The following is a 16129-nucleotide window of genomic DNA, read 5'->3' as shown; positions in this document are numbered from 1 at the left end:
CCCACACAGAGATACCACCATATACATAATTAAAATTAAATAATTTTAAACCAAAACCTGAAATAGAGGTCAAGTCTTCATATTCCTACCTATCGTGGGTCTCGGGGTCCCAAATATCACTTGCATATTGTAAAACTAGAGAATCTGATCATTGTGGCTCTGATGCTTGACAAATAAAACCATGTACATTATGGTATTGGCCTAAATTAAGTATCATCAGTCTTTTGTCAGGGTTACATGAAAATCCTATGCTGAAAACATACAGTTTATGGTTTCAGGAGCTTCCAGAGTCTTGTCTGTTTTTGTTTTTTTTTAAAAAAAAAAAAAAAGTGAAATCACCTCCCTGTCTCTGAGTCTAAAGCCCGCCTGCCTAAAGTGAATGTTTGGTAATATTATGAGCATTGAATATATGGAAATTTGACCTTTCATGGTTAAAAAAAGTTTGTGGACATTCAAGATGTTAAAAATTCTAAGTAGCAAAAGCCCAGCATTGCCAAAAATTGGGAGGATAAAACTGGACCGAGGTGGCGCAGGCCTTAATAATGGCACTCAGGAGGCAGGATTGACTCCAAAGAAACGGGGGGGGGGGGGGTGAGATGATTCACGGATGCTGACACACACAGTAAAAAGTAATGTAATTTAAAACTTGTTTTATAAGGATACATCAAGGAAGAAATAACACCTGCATGTTATTGATTTTAATGCTCTCGAAGCATTATGAATATTGTCCCCCTTTACAATGCAGGGGAACAGATGCAGAAAAAGCACTTTTCCCGTTTGCCAAGTAAGAACAGAGGCCGGTGGGTTTGTAGACCAAGTTCATTCTCTGTCTCAAAGAAGCACAAACCCAGGCACTTGCCTTCTCTTGGGTACACACAGGGCGGCCCTAGAAGCAGGGAGACACGATAGGAGCCTGAGCTTGAGCCTGTGTAACCTGACCCAAGTATTTCCCTGGCCAGAGACCCAGTAGCCGGATGTGAAGGCTTCCAGGTTCCACTGCGAGAGCCGAAGCCTTCCAGGGGCGTGGCTTAGAGGGCGGGGCCTCGTGGCTGTGCTCCAGAGCCCCCGCCCCGCGGGTCGGCCAGCGGGTCACGTGATGGGTCGGCGGCGCCGGCGGTTGCTGTCACCTGATTCTGGGAGCTGGTGGCAGCCGTAGCCGCGGCAATGGACTTTCTCCTGGGAAACCCGTTCAGCTCTCCGGTGGGACAGCGCATCGGTGAGTCCCGGGAGCCGCGAGCAGTCCCGCCCCTGTGTGCCGTTCTGGCCTCGGCCCTGGGACCTGTCGGAGTCCCCAGTCAGGGCTGGAAGGAGGGCGGCGAGGCTGGCGAGGCTGGCGCGGCGCTCTTGGCTCCGCCTCCTATGTTTCACCTGATTGACAAGATCACGGGCCAATCGTAAGGCCCGTATGGGGATTGATGCTGAGGGTGACCAGTAGGCAGGAGGAGAAGGCGGGTCCAGGCGGATGTGCCTCAGCCAACGCGTGTGTGCTGGGGTCCAGAGTAGAGGGAGAAAGTTTGGGTTAAAGGGACTGCTGTGGTGAGCAGGCTTTGGGCCGCGCTGCCGCCGGGCTCGCGCAAGCTGAGGGCCCCTCCCGGGTTGACCGCGCTCAGGTCATTCGCCGCGTCACCGGCCCCTCACGTTCCGGCACGTCGAGGTGTCTGGGCTCGACCGCGCCTCTGTCCTCGCGGTCGGGAGACTTGTGTGACGTCGCCCCAGTGGTGTTCCTCGCCTGTAGTAAAGGGACGGTGGCCCGGCCTTCCTCGACTTGTTTGATCATTAAATGCATTAATAAGCGCGAGGCACTGAGGATGCTGCTGACACATGACTGACGCTTGTCATTGCCACTATGATACCACCTCGTGGGGCTGAAGCCCGTCGGAAGGTGCCGGCTTCCAGCACCTACTCTCGGGCGGAGGGCAGGCGGCGACGTTTCCCCTGAGATGGGTGGTCTGGGTGTGACCACACACACACACACACACACACACACACACTTCTTGCCTGAAGGATCCCGACAGCATTGTGAAATTTTGGTGGCGTTTCGCCTTGAGTCCAGACTGGGAAGACTGGATCTTTTGGTTAAATCATTCTTTGCATTCTTCCTGCCTTTGCAGCCAAGGCTTCCCCGAAGTCGTTAGCTCAGCTCTGTGTTGTAACCGCCACTGCGGCAATTAGTGGCTCTTTTGAGGTTCTCGTCAGTTCTCTGCAGGAGACTGCTAGTGTCTGAAACCCAGGTGCTTCTCAAAAGCCCCATCGTGAATCCTTGTTTGGGACCTGGAAAGAGAAGGCAGCCCTTTTCACAGCAAATTAGTCTGGTCTGAAAAGCCAGCCACAAAGTCCTGAGACTTTCTGGAGAAGCTTATTTGGGCTCAGTATGCTTAAAGTTGTTCAGAATTCAACATCTCTTCCTGCCCTGAAAGATTGCCTTCTGGACAGGCAGAATGCTGCTACATCAGTACCTCAGCGCACTGACTAATTATCACTGCTGGGCTCTCTCTGCCTTGGGGTTCATGTCAGAATAGGCTGGACCCATCCGAGATTCAGGTTGGCAGCTGTGGGATTACCAGTAGTGCTTTTTTGCAGTTGGCTGGGAGACCACAAATTTTAGAACCTCCCACCAGAGGTTATAATCCTAGCACTTGGGAGACTAAGACAGGAGGATTGCCACCAAATCCCAGGCTATCTGGACTAGTTTCAGGGCAGGATGAGCTTCAGAATAAGACCCTGTATCAAAACAAAACTACCAATCTGCACAGTCCTGTTACTGAGGGGAGGAACTGAGTTCTAAAAAGGGAAAATGGTGATGACTGAAACCCAAAAGTCCAGTGAATTGATAACACAACTGAAACAGACCTTCTGGGTCTACTGAAGAGGCTGTAAAAGCCGGGTGTGGTGGAGCAGGCCTATCTATAATCCCAGCACTCAGGAGGCTAAAGCAGGAATATTTTGAGTTCAAGTTCAGCCTGGACTACATAGAGTACCCTACTTTGAATAGCAATATCAGTGTGCTGTACTCATCCATATGTAGACAGAAGTACTGGAGATTGAAAGTGTGTGTGTGTGTGTGTCTGTCTGTCTGTCTGTCTGAGACAGTCTCAGTATTGCCCAGGTTGGCCTGTAACTTATGGACTCAAGCAGTTCTCCCCCACCAGCTTACAGGTATTAAAGACCTTGCACCTGTACAGTGGGCCTGGCTGGCCATGATGATCGGCAACCAGGCGGTAGCTGCTTATATTCCTGTAATCTAGGCCCCTCCTTGCTACAGGAGTAAAATGGTGTCTTCTCAGGTCTGACTTCATGCCCTGAAAGGAGAGTCTTGTATGGTCAGCATAAGAAGACAGCATCACTAAATGGTGCTAATCAGGAACTTACTGGCCTCACAATTCACAGACACCTTGATGTTTGCTGGTCTGTTTCTGTGTGAGCTGGGCTCATCCCTTAGAGCACGGGCACCATCACCTCCTCCCCGAGGCCTTTCCTAACTCCTCCTCCAATCTCTGCTCTTTTTTTCTCTTGTCCCTGTGCTTCCCAGAGGCAAAACACAGCTCTCACCTCAAGGGAAATCAGAGATAGTTTATCCCTGAGCCAAATATGAATTGCTATGACCCAGGAACACAGATTCATATCACCCCAAATAACATGTTCCAATGTGGGAAATGGTTTCATGATATTTTTTTGTCGCTGCAGAACAAAGCAAGCCAGAAATCAGGCAAATAAGTTACCTCAAAGCACAAAAATCTATGCTGCACGTCTCAGGTGCTAGCTAATGACTCTTGGGTTGGTGGACACAGTTTTCTATTAATTGGTCTCGAGATCTGCAACATTTCCACTCTCCACAACCACAGAGTTGTAGACATTCAGCCTTGTGTAGCTTTTCTGGGAGCTTTGGTTTGTAAACTTAAACTCTTGCTTGAGAGTGGTTGTAAGAAAGCCAGTTCTGGGGGCTGGAGAGATGGCTCAGCGGTTAAGAGCACTGACTGCTCTTCCAAAGGTCCTGAGTTCAATTCCCAGCAACCACATGGTGGTTCACAACCATCTGTAATGAGGTCTGGTGCCCTCTTCTGGCCTGTAGGCATACACACAGACAGAATATTGTATACATAATAAATAAATATTTAAAAAAAAAAAAAGCCAGTTCTGCAAAGTGCCTGCACAGTGAGAGGGTGTGAGGAGCATCAGCTCCTGCTGCCTTACTGTAATTTACTGTTTCCACCTCCACCATACTGATGCACCACTATCCCTGCAAGTCTGCCCTCAAACTGGGCTCGACTTGAGGTCAGGAGCTATCTATCCCTTCCTTTCCTACTGTCTTAGCACCTAGCTAAGGTGAATGGGTGAATGAAAGAAAAAGAAAAGAAAAGAAAAAAAAAGGATATGACTGCTCCTAAGCATGGTGGAGGAGAAAGTTTATTGTAGATTAAAGGGAGAACATAGCCAGTGAGCCAGGCTATTTGAGGAGAGAGGGAGGGGACACACACCCACACAGGTTAGAGCTGTCCTTGGCTTTCCAAAGCCTACCCGTGGACCTGTAGACAGGAATCAGAAGTGAATGATCAGCATCAGGGCTCTGAGTATCCTTTGGAGCAGATGGGCTAGAAACCCACAGGCTAGGCCATGTTGTGGTCGTTGGGCTGGGTTAGAAGAGATGGTATCATTCTCTGTCTACTGCTGACTGGTGCAGTCCTATTTCTCCCATCCCCGTCTGTGATGAAACACAAAGGAGCCCCCACTACAAGGCACAGAGGGACAGGGTGGTATTACAATAGGAAGTCAGAGATGAGCCCACTATCTTGTTTATAATGAGCTCCCCTGCCCTCTCTTGATGAAAAAGGACTCTTGCATCAATTGACAGGGTGTACTAGACCAGGTTTGTTCCGCAAATGACCACATAGCCAATCCTCAAGGCTTAGGAAGGCCATATGGTCTCTGTTAAATACCTAAACAAGGCACTTATTGCCTAAGAGTAGCCAGAGATAATAGGTAAATGAATGGGCGTGGCCATCTCCAATAAAACTAAATGGGCCATGGAATTTGAGTTCATGTCATTTCCATGTACCATTAAATGTTATTCTTGTTGGGGGGTGTGGTGTTGCATGACTTTAATGCCGCACTCAGGAGACAGAGGCAGGCAAATCTCTGAGTTCCAGGCCAGCCTGGTCTACGTAGTGAGACCCTATCTCAAAACAGTGTCTACTTAAGGATTTGCCTTGGCTGGACAAATACTAGTAAGGCCCAAGGTGACCTTGAGTCAGAACAATAGCTCTGTGACCTGGAGTAGGTTATTAACCTTACTATCTTCCAGTTCTTTGTCTGCAAAAGGAGGCTAATAATAACACCTGTCAGGTAGGATTGCTGTGTAATGTGTGGCATTTGAAGCACTTGGCCTGGTGCCTGCCAGACAAGAGGAATCCACAGCTGTAAACCATGGGGACTCCCCTTGGTGGTGTCACTGTTCCTAGGCACACTTAGTGGCAGAGCTAAGGTAACAGTGCAGGGCCCAGACTCCAGTGCAGCTTTTGTGTTGGTCTTTGTGTCCCTGGGATATGAGCAGTCACTGCCTGGGTGGCAGCATGTTTGTTCACAGGCAGGTTAGGTTTCAAGCTGTAGGGTGGAGCAGCTTCTCCTGAGGATAGGGCACAACCTGGCTATGGACTCAGCTGCTGAATAGGTTTTGTTCTCACATGGAGCACTGAGAAGTAAAGTCCTGGATTTCTGCTCTCCGGGGGTAGTGTTTAGGCAGCTAAACTAAAGCCCTCAGTGTGGAGCCCAGGGATTCGGGATACTTTTAACTCTTAACCCTCTGATGAAGGAGGTCCTGATCTAGGTCCTCACACTGTCACATTCATCTGCCGCCTTTTAACCTTTGTATCTGTATACCTCCTTTATTATTATTATTTTCATAGGTGTTCCTTTAGTTGGCTCACTCACTCATTTAACCTTATCCTTCACAATTACATCCTTGAAGTCATGACAGCAAACACCTTTACCCACTAAGCCATCTCACCAGCCTGGTGAAGCTAAGTTTTAGATGAGGTTAATAATGAAATAGTAGACTCTGACAGGCGCAGATTGCCTTCTATAATGTATATGATCCTAACCCAATCAATTGAAGACTTTCCTAGAAAGACTGACATCCCCAGAGCAAGAGAAACTGCCAACAGACACATCTGTTGCTGATTCTCACTTGACTTGAGATTTTGGACCTGCCAAGCCTCTACAGTCATAGGTGTGCATGCCTTAAATCAATGAGCCCACTGATATCTGTATGCTCACACTCTCTCTCTTTTGCAGACTCTTCCAGTCTTCTCTTTTATTTTTATTTTGTATGCATGGGTTGCATGGTATATGCATGCATATGTGTATGCATAGTGTCATGTGCACTTGTGTGAATGTGTGTAGAAGTCAGAAGTCAGTGTCAAATGTCTTTCTTGATTGCTCTTCACTTTTTTTGAGAGTGGCTCTCTCACTGGCCCTGAAGTATACCAATTCAGCAAGACTACCTGTCCAGCAGCTCCTGGTATTCTCCTGTCTCTGCCTCCCCAGTGTTGTACACTGGGTACACACCGCCACATTCAGCTTCTTACATGGTGCTGGTGATCAGAAACAAGGTCTAAATAAACACAGCAAACACATAACCAACCAAACTGTCTCTCTAGTCTTTCTTCCATCTCTCTGAAACCTAACTAATCCCAGCACCGTCTTTACCTTCTATACCCAGACTGTCCACACATCTTGCACAATCCCAAGTGGGGTAGAGAATGTTACCAACCCTCCTGCCTAAACAGCTTAAGAAACTCTCCTCTGTCTAACCAAAAGTTTCTCAGCAAGGAATTGTGGTTACATCAACTTGAAAAATGTGGACTGAGGAAGCAGTACCCTCCATAAGGTATTTTAAAGTTTCTTTCGTGGCCATGATTTAAAAAAAAAAAAATGACAGGGAGAGACAACCAGGGTTTTAAGAAAGGGCGTTTCAACACTGATAGAACTTCCCAGTCTGGGTCTGGAAAGAATTGTTCATTTGGAAAATAAGCTTCAAGACAACTTGCTGGCTACAGAGGGGGAAAAAAGTTGGCTATTCTGTATGATTTTAGAATTTTTTATGGAAAAGCTTGAAATTTTGGACTATGGTTTTATGACTGACATTAGTGGGTAATATTTGTTTGGTGCTTAAACTGTACTCAGTGGACATGGCATGCTCTACATGCACACTTTAATCCTCTTCTCACGAATGTCATATATCAGGTGTCCACTGAGCCCTAGTATCGTTGTGAGCAGATGAGTTACAACCATGTGTAGATGCCCACGCTGTACTTCCAGGTGGCTGGCACAACTATCCTGCATCCCAGGGCTCACTTGGGATGGTGCTGGTGTGGGGATTATGTCCAGAATCAATTTACATTAGGGGCAAGGATGTTAGGTCAAAGGGCAGATTAAGACAAGAACTGGAGGGGCTGGAGAGATGGCTCAGAGGTTAAGAGCATTGCCTGCTCTTCCAAAGGTCCTGAGTTCAATTCCCAGCAACTACATGGTGGCTGACAAACATCTATAATGGGGTCTGGTGCCCTCTTCTGGCCTGCAGGCATACATACAGACAGAATATTGTATACATACTAAATAAATAAATATTTTAAAAAAAAAAAAAAAGAAAAGAAAAGAACTGGACCAGGTATGGTGGCACAGACCTTTAATCCCAGCACTTGGGAGGCAGAGGCAGGTGAGTTTGAGGCTAGCCTGGTCTACGTAGTGAGTTCCAGGACAGCTAGGACTGTTACAGAGAAACCCTGTCATGAAAAAGCACTAAGAGGAGAGGAGAGGGGGCTGGAGAGATGGCTCAGAGGTTAAGAGCATTGCCTGCTCTTCCAAAGGTTCTGAGTTCAATTCCCAGCAACCACATGGTGGCTCACAACCATCTGTAACAGGGTCTGGTGCCCTCTTCTGGCCTGCAGGCATACACACAGACAGAATATTGTATAATAAATAAATAAATAAATAAATAAATAAATAAATAAATAAAAGAGGAGAGGGGAGGGGAGGGGAAGGGAGGGAGAAGAGAAGAATAGCTACTAGGGATCAAGGAATGTCAAATGGAGGTGGTGCTTCTCTTCACTGAAGTGCTGTACAGGTAACAATGCTGAAAATGTAGCCTCATCACCATCCAGTCACTGCAAACAGGTCCTGCAGGCGTCATCCATAGAGAACTGGGAGACTCATGAGTTCTAACCTGCCTCCAGGAGCATCACACTCCAATGCAAAGGACAGACAGACCAAACCTGGGTTCTTGGAGAGTTACTAAGAGTTATATTCTGTGCAAAATGCTGGTAGCCCACTGAGTGCAGGAGCAAACAGAGAGGACTCAAGGTATCCAGAAGACCACCTGACCTTATTGCTGGGCCTAGGACCTGACTTAAGTGACAAGGGCACAGTCCCAGAAGAATTGAACCATAAGGCCCAGACACAGCAGTTAGGAAGCTGAGCTATGAGAAGGTTCAGACCATCCCAGCGCTTGGGTCCTGACTGTCAAACTCCAGGAAGCCTAGGACGCTCAAATTCATGCTATAGGTACCACAGCATAGCCAGTAGGAAAGCCAGCCCTAGGTCCCAATAGAGGAATCCTAATCCACTTGCCTCTGGCAACAGGAAACCACTTGTTTACCTATCAAGAAATCTGGGCTGAAATCTCAATACTGTCCTTACCAAAGCTCTACTCTGTCATTAGCATGGAGGCTGAGGTATGAAATGCAGCAAACAGTACTGGGAGAAGGAGGTCCAGGCTATAGCACTGAACCAAACACCTGGCAGCATGGAGACTCAGCACATTGTTGCACAAACAAGCAAGAACTTTCTCCTCTCTGACACCCAGAGTGTGGACCTGGAGAATTATGAGCTGAGCAAGTAGTAGTATAGATTTCAGGGGACAGGGCAAGCCGCCAGCTCTCTGGGTTAGTGCAAGCAAGCAGACTTTGCCTGTCTTCAGCATTGACTGACACACCACCAAGGTGACACAGGAAAGGGAGGGTCATGGAGCTCGTGCACAGACACTTGCTTCGTGAGTGCTGGTCATTTGATCTTGTTTTCTGGTGAGTTCATGGTACTGGAAGAGGCTAGCTGAGGAGATGGTTAATGGTCGGTGTGGGTGGAGTAAGGGTGGGGAGTGGATTAGCAGACTCATTTCCTCTTCTGCCTCCTAGCCCCACCGCCTATGTGCTGACTCAGTCTCACTGTCTGCCTCACCCACCATAACCTCCATTGGACTATACATTTGCTAATGGCAGGACCTTGTTGGCCTTGCTCACCAATGTCTCCTCCAGAGCCTAGACTTGTTACAAGGCATTTGGGAGACATGTAATAGTGGTTACAGGTCTTTTTAAGCCTGTAATCCAGGTGGGAAGCAAAGACAAGAGGACCAATACAAGTCCCAGGCTAGCTCTACCCATAGAGTGAATCCCAGGCTAGCCCTGCCTACAGAGTGAGCACCAGGCAGCCTGTCTATGCAGTAAGTTCTGTGCCAACCTTATCTACACAGTAAATCCAAGGCCAGCTTTGGTCTACACAGTAAGTCCCAAACCAATCCTCTCTACACAGTAAGTCCTAAGCCATTTCTCTCTACAAAAAAAGCTCCAGGCCAGCCTTAGCTACAGAAGAAGTTCCAGGAGTGTCAATAAAATACTAAAACAAGATTCTTTCTCTAAACAAAAAAGAGTGAGTGGGTTTGAGGAGGAGACCTTTTGGAGTGTGAATCTCTGTTTTGCAGCTTACCAATCGTGCATCTGTGAACAAGTTACAGACCTCTCTGTTCCCCCAGTTGTTCTAGCCTATTCTGAAGGTAGTGAGTGTCACTGTGTGCAGGACATTCTCAGTCCTATGTTTCATGTATGTGTGAACTGTCTGTCTGACTGCATGAAGGATGGCCTCCAGGTAGGACCCAAGAATGTGAAAGAGAAAGGGTTCTGAAGGTAGAATTCGATATTGACTGCTTTCCTCACTCTCTGAAGAGTTTGGATTATGACCCTTGTAGCAAAGCTACAGATAACTTTTCAACAGAAAAGTGTGCTGCTTAGAATTGCATTAGAGGAAAAGGACATGGGAGCGACAGTCCAGGCCTGAGCAGTTGATGGCACCTGGTCCAGAGCTATCCTGTCATAAGAGATTTGGCAGCTTCTGACCTGTGCAGGTGAGAAGACCACTGATGTGGCAACAGGAAAGCAATGGTCCATAGCTGTAATTCTGTCTGTAGCTCTACTGAGCACCTACAGAATAGTTCCAAGAGACAGAAGAGCAGGACCCCTGTGGTACCACGAGGGCAGCTGTCCTGCCAGAGATTGTAGATCAGCACTGACGATGAACAGATGGCAGGCAGGCACCTAGCAACTGCCTGGAGCACACTCAAGTGCATGACCTTTGGCTGTGGCTCCTTACTTTCCTTTGGCCCAAGTTGCAGTCAGACCCAGATGATCATCACCGCTTTCACCTGACGTGAGACAACTGATTTGAGAAGCCACACTGCCATGAAGCGGGCAGGTTCAACCTGATCTGATACATGTAGACATGAACTTGCTCGTTTCGGCCCATAGGTGAATTTGTTTATGGCCAGCAGGTCCAGGCCACTGCCCAATCAAGTCACTATAAAGGGAGGAGTGTTCCCTTTGTGCCAGATAAGAGACAAAGGACCCTCTAGACAGAACACACCTACATCAGGACAAACTGCTGACCACAGGACTGCTATCCCTAAGCATTAGCAAGCCCTTAATGACAGCAGAGACCTGCAGGAACTGGGAGACAAGAGCCATTGCCCAGCAGCCCTGGAAGGTCACCTCCCAGCAGCTGGAGGTGAAGGAGTCAGTTACTGTGCTCTAGGAGCTAGTAACCAGGTTAGTGGGGTTTGGTTTGGTTTGGTTTTTTGTTTTGTTGTTGTTAGTTTTGGTTTTTCAAGATAGAGTTTCTCTGTGTAACAGTCCTAGCTGTCCTGGAACTTGCTCTGTAGACCAGGCTAGCCTTGAACTCACACAGATCCACCTGACTCTGCCTTCCAAGTGCTGGGATAAAAGGCGTGTGCCACCACCCAGCCAAGTTATACTGTGCAGTGATGGTGCACAGCCAGCACTTGGGAGGCTCTCTGAGGCAAGTGGATCTCTGTGAGTTCAAGTCCCAGAACCACACAGCTAGTTTTAGGACAGCTAAAGCTACACAAAGAAACCTTGTCTCAAAAAAAAAAAAAAAAAAATAGCAAGTTATTTTCATGGTTAAAAGCAAAACATGACACCACTGTTGTGTTGTCAGATTCCACACTTACAGGACACGTCAGAAGGGAGTTCAGGAGTCTGCAGCTACTCAGTCCCCAGAAGACCTGGGTTGAGAAGCAGTGGCCTGCGCAGACCCACTAGGCCTTCCTTCATTAACTTCCACTTAAACTGCTCAGATGATCTTACCATTGCCCCCACCTCCTCTTTTTCTCCCCCTTATGTTTAGGTCATAGTCCCCTTCCCCTCTGCTTGTCACCCAGATCTTCACCTTTGCTGGTGCCCTTGCCACACTAATTAGATTACTTCTGCCCCTGCCTCATAACCACCTGTGATTTCCCAGCTTTCCCTCCCCAGCCTCTGGCCTTCCCACAGAGCTATGTCTCTTCTGAAACTTCAGCTCTCTCCCCAGGAGAAGAAGGTGCTCAGTTACCAGGGTGTGTCAGTGGCCAGCAGCAGCAGAACTGCTGAGAGGCCCTTGAAAGACTGAGTTCGGGGAGGGCAGAGTACACAGCCCCAGGAAGGTCAGGAGGATGCTTTGGAATGTCCTGACCCCAGTAAGAGCCAGGCAGCAAGGCAAACCTGGCGAGTTTGTTGCAAAAGACCAGCCATTCCTCACCATAGGATGGCTGCTGTTTTGTTTTTGTCTTCTTCAGCCACCCCTTTCCATAAGATGGCTGGTATTTTGTTTTTTGTTCTGAGTTTTTTGGTTTTTGGCTTTGATGTTTTCAGAGAGGATCTGACTAGCTCTGGATGGCCTTGCTATGTTAGCCAGGCTCATCTCCAACTCACAGAGATCAGCCTGCCTCTGCCTCTTATGTGCTGAGGTTAAAGGTGAGCACCACTGTGGCCAGCCTGGGTGTCTGTTTTAAGGGACTGACCCCTCTGTCTTGGTTTCCTCACTGGTGAGATGAGGTAGTAGTATACAATTCATGGAGTGACAATTAAATCTTGTGTTTTATATAACTAGCTAATTACACTGGTGATTATATAGTATATAGCTCAAGAGGTTAAAGTATTACAGAAGGGTTTTGTAGACAAAGACTAGGAAACCCTGGAAGGCTGTGAGGCACAGGAAGGACATGGTCATTTTCATGGAAGGGGGAGACATGGGGAGGAAGCGAGAAGAGAATAGACACAATACGGACTTGGGAGGTGGGATTGTTAGAGATGGCTCTGAGGTCAAGGATAACTCGGTACCTGCTGGCCATCTGACTGAGTATAGCTTGTGGAAGGGGAGCAAGTTTTCATGTTTAAGCAGCCCCTGCTCCCAGGCAGTCTGTAGCAGGTCATAATCTGCTCAAGGGGACACTTGGCCTCAAGATGAGAAGTGGAGCACAAAAGCCACACACAGTAGATATTTGTGGAAGGAACAGGCTTGTCTGCAGCCCTCTAAAGGCCTGTCTTCCTCCCCTGGCCATAAGCCAGTGGCAAAGCTGCCCTTCTATCTCAGCCTCCTGTCGTATGTTTGGGCCACACAAGCATCTGTCTGTCTGCAGGAACCAAAGGTAAAACTGAAGGCTGCCTACTCAGCCCATCAGGGGCATTGCTGCACCCTGAAAGGAGCAGGGCCACTCGGTCACATGGAGATCACCCTCATCCTCTCCTCGTGCTGTTGAGAGTATACTAGGGCCTGTTCCAGATACCATGGGGTGAGAACTGTACCATTTTGTCCACCAGACATCTCAGTGCCTGGAATGGGCCTGGCTTACAAATAACTATGCAGTGGTAAGCTGTCAGCACCACCCAGCAATAAAGATAGTCTTCCCTGTGACAAGTGACACTACCAGCCAAACTGGCTGATCAGCAGTACACCACCTACAGCCAGAGTCTGAAAGACAGCATAGCAGCTAAGGAGGAGAGGAATTTGGGCAGACATCAAGGATCTCACCCTCTGAATATTGAATGTTAGCCTATCATACAGCTTACTTATGGTAAAAATACATCTGCTGTGCCAGCCCGAGCCTGACAGGAGGTAGAACAAAGTATGAGTGTTGTATGTGAATAATAGACATGGTAGTGTATGTGTGAAGGGTTGGTGAAAGCCCTCACATTGTCTGTTCCTGGATTCATCATTCACTTAACACCCATTGATGCTCTTTGAGATGGGGTTTTATTATGTAGCCTAGGTTGGCCTTGGACTTGGCTGTGTAGCACCAGGCTGGCCTAGAACACTCAGTCCCTCCGCCTCTGTCTCCCAAATCCTGAGATTATGCATGCATGCCACCATGCTCACCTACCCATCAGAGCTTACCCCAAGGATCACCCTAGCATGAAAATACTGTGAGGGGTGGAAGTGGTTACACAGCATTATGACTGTACCAGCTAATTACACAATTCAAGGTGTTATTTTGTGTTATGACTTTTGTATCAATTTAAAAGGAAGAATTGGGCTAGGAAAGCAACTCATTGGTAGAAGCCTTGCCTGCCATGCATGAGACCCAGCATTCAGGCCCCAGTAGGAACAGAATAATCCCCAGCCAACATTCATAACCATTCTGAGAAAATGCCATTTGAACATTGCCTGAGCTTGAGACTGTTACATTGGCCCAATCTATGGAGAGGAACTGCCTCATGGTGGTATGGAAAGCCAGGTCCCATCCGGGAGAGAATAGAAGAAACTGTCATGCCACCGCTTACATGTGATAAAAATGCATGCATTTGCTTTGCCAGCCCAGGCATGACAGAAGGTGGGACAGAGTGTGAGTGTCATGTGTGGCAGCCTATAGAAATGAGACCTGAGGTAGAGACAATTTCTCCCCATTGAATACTTCTTTGTAATTTTTTATGTTTTAAACCATGTGACTACTTTCAACTCAAAGGATAATATGAAGTGAAGAGTTGTGTATTGCCTACACTAATAAAGCAATACATGGTCTCTGCTGCCCTATTACAAACAAGCCCTCTGAGGCCAGGCCTGCCTCAGTTCTCGGCCCCCTTTATGTACTTATGACTCTCTGAGCCACAATTTCATTACCCATGAACAAGCTAGGACACTTCTGGCCTCACATAACTGGTACAATCCAGTGACAAGTGGGACAGTGTATAAACCTGGGTACCCAGAAAGCAAGCACTCACTATCTTCTGTCTTATCTATTCCCTTCTCCACTATTTGGTCTGCCTATTTAGGACTCCCTATACATTTGTGACTCATAGTTTCTTCACAGAGAAAGCTACAGATGGCTCCCTACAGAGCGAGGACTGGGCCCTCAACATGGAGATCTGTGACATCATCAACGAGACTGAGGAAGGGTAAGGGCCCTGGGAAGGAGGGGTGTGGGGGGTGGTACGGGCTGTGACAGCTAACTGTAACACTGTACACACACACTAGCACTGATTCATATCTGTGACCTACCTAGCCCCCCACTGTTGTGGTCACAAAGTCTAATCCTGCTATGCAGTGTCCTGCCCCAGCCTAGACAACAACATGGCATTTTAAACATCTTTGACCATGATCTAGTCCAGTGCCTTCACCAGGTAGATTCAAAGACACAGTGTAAGTCAAGCGGTGGTGACCCACAATTTTAATCCCAGCACTCAGGAGGCAGAGGCAGGCAAATCTCTGAGTTCAAGGCCAGCCTGGTATACAGAACAAGTTCCAGGACAACCAGGCTACCCAGAGATACCCTGTCTCAGGGGGAAAAAAAATGAAGGCACAATGTGTGGCCAGCTGGCCCCTACGTCCTGTGACACACACACACAGTATCTCTGAACTTGTGCCCAGATGTCACACAGATCTGGAGCCCCAGCCTTGGTGCCTCACCTCCCTGGGACAAAGCCAGCTGGAGATCCTGGTGCCTGTCTGCAGCTGAGAGCCGGGGTCCTAGGACAGCTGGGTCTCCTCACTTTCTCTTCCTAAGGCTAGAGAGCAGCAGGGCCTCCGGGGCGTGGAGAGGGCAGTCGGTGAAGCAGAGCAGAGCTATAGGTCAAAATGGGTGTCTACAGGCCACCAAGCTTGGGGCCCTGGCATTTACTCAGAATGCTGAGCCCAGCCAGAGCACTTGGTGTGTTGTGGGTGAGGTGTTAAAGTTCTGTCTTCCTCTACCTAATGCAAGCCAGCTGTGTGATGGGACCACAGACAATCACATCGCCTCTCCAGGACGTTTACTCAAACTGCCAAAACTCTAGGCTAAGTCCTAAGTAGAAAGTAGGGTGAATATGGAGTGTGGGTAGCCGTAGCAGACAGGGAGTACAGCAGGATGAGCCTCTGCTCTAGTAAATTGGAACATTCTCCCAGTCAGGAGACAGGGAGTACAGTGGGAAGTACAGGGAGACCTCAGTTGTGCTGTGTGACTCACTCCCACATCTGCATCTAGACCTTAGTGAGGGTGGGATGCAAGTGGGCAGGTGTCAGGACCACCAGGAAAGAAGACAGAAGGCAGAGATGCTTACTGAGCCTCTGAAAAGGCCTAGCAGGCAGTGTTCCCATCTCCATGGTAACTTGGAAAGCACTGTATTCAGAGTTCATTGGCTATGTCACTGTTCATCTGAGCACAGGGCATTGAGGATCCAGCAGTAGGCAATGACAGGCATGACTCTTGGCCTCACTAATCTTATCTAAACTTTTATGTCTTCATTGAAATCATACCATTGCCATACACTTTATCTGTGTTATTGTGCATTCATGGCCCATTGCCAGTGCTGCCCCCTTTTCTCCATGCCACTCCATAAGTAGGAATAAGTACCTTACAAATACTAACGTGGTCCACAAGTCAGCAACTATGTCAGTCACCTTTTTATAACTATAGCAATCTCCTTGAGATATTTGCTTGTAAAGAAAAAAATTTATTTTTTTCGGTTTGGTTTGTTTTTTGATTGTTTTTGAGACAGGGTCTCACTAGCCTCAAATTCACTTTGGAGCTGAAGCAGAAGTTTTTATTTTGCCTCACAGTCTT

At 47.8% G+C, this 16129-nt stretch overlaps 1 protein-coding gene across 1 annotated transcript in view; it reads left to right on the top strand.

Annotated features, from left to right (window-relative positions):
- Positions 1-1098: 1098 nt before the first annotated feature.
- Tom1 (target of myb1 membrane trafficking protein) overlaps positions 1099-16129 on the top strand; it is a 36065-nt gene continuing 21034 nt past the window's right edge. Inside the window, exons 1-2 of the mRNA XM_057754065.1 lie at positions 1099-1216; positions 14402-14486. Coding sequence (XP_057610048.1) covers positions 1165-1216; positions 14402-14486 — 137 coding nt within the window. The 5' untranslated portion in view covers positions 1099-1164. The remainder of the gene's footprint in view (positions 1217-14401; positions 14487-16129) is intronic.

Source organism: Chionomys nivalis, chromosome 21, assembly GCF_950005125.1.
Source record: "Chionomys nivalis chromosome 21, mChiNiv1.1, whole genome shotgun sequence".
NCBI classification, from domain to species: Eukaryota; Metazoa; Chordata; class Mammalia; order Rodentia; family Cricetidae; genus Chionomys; species Chionomys nivalis.
This window is presented reverse-complemented; position numbering and strand designations above follow the sequence as displayed.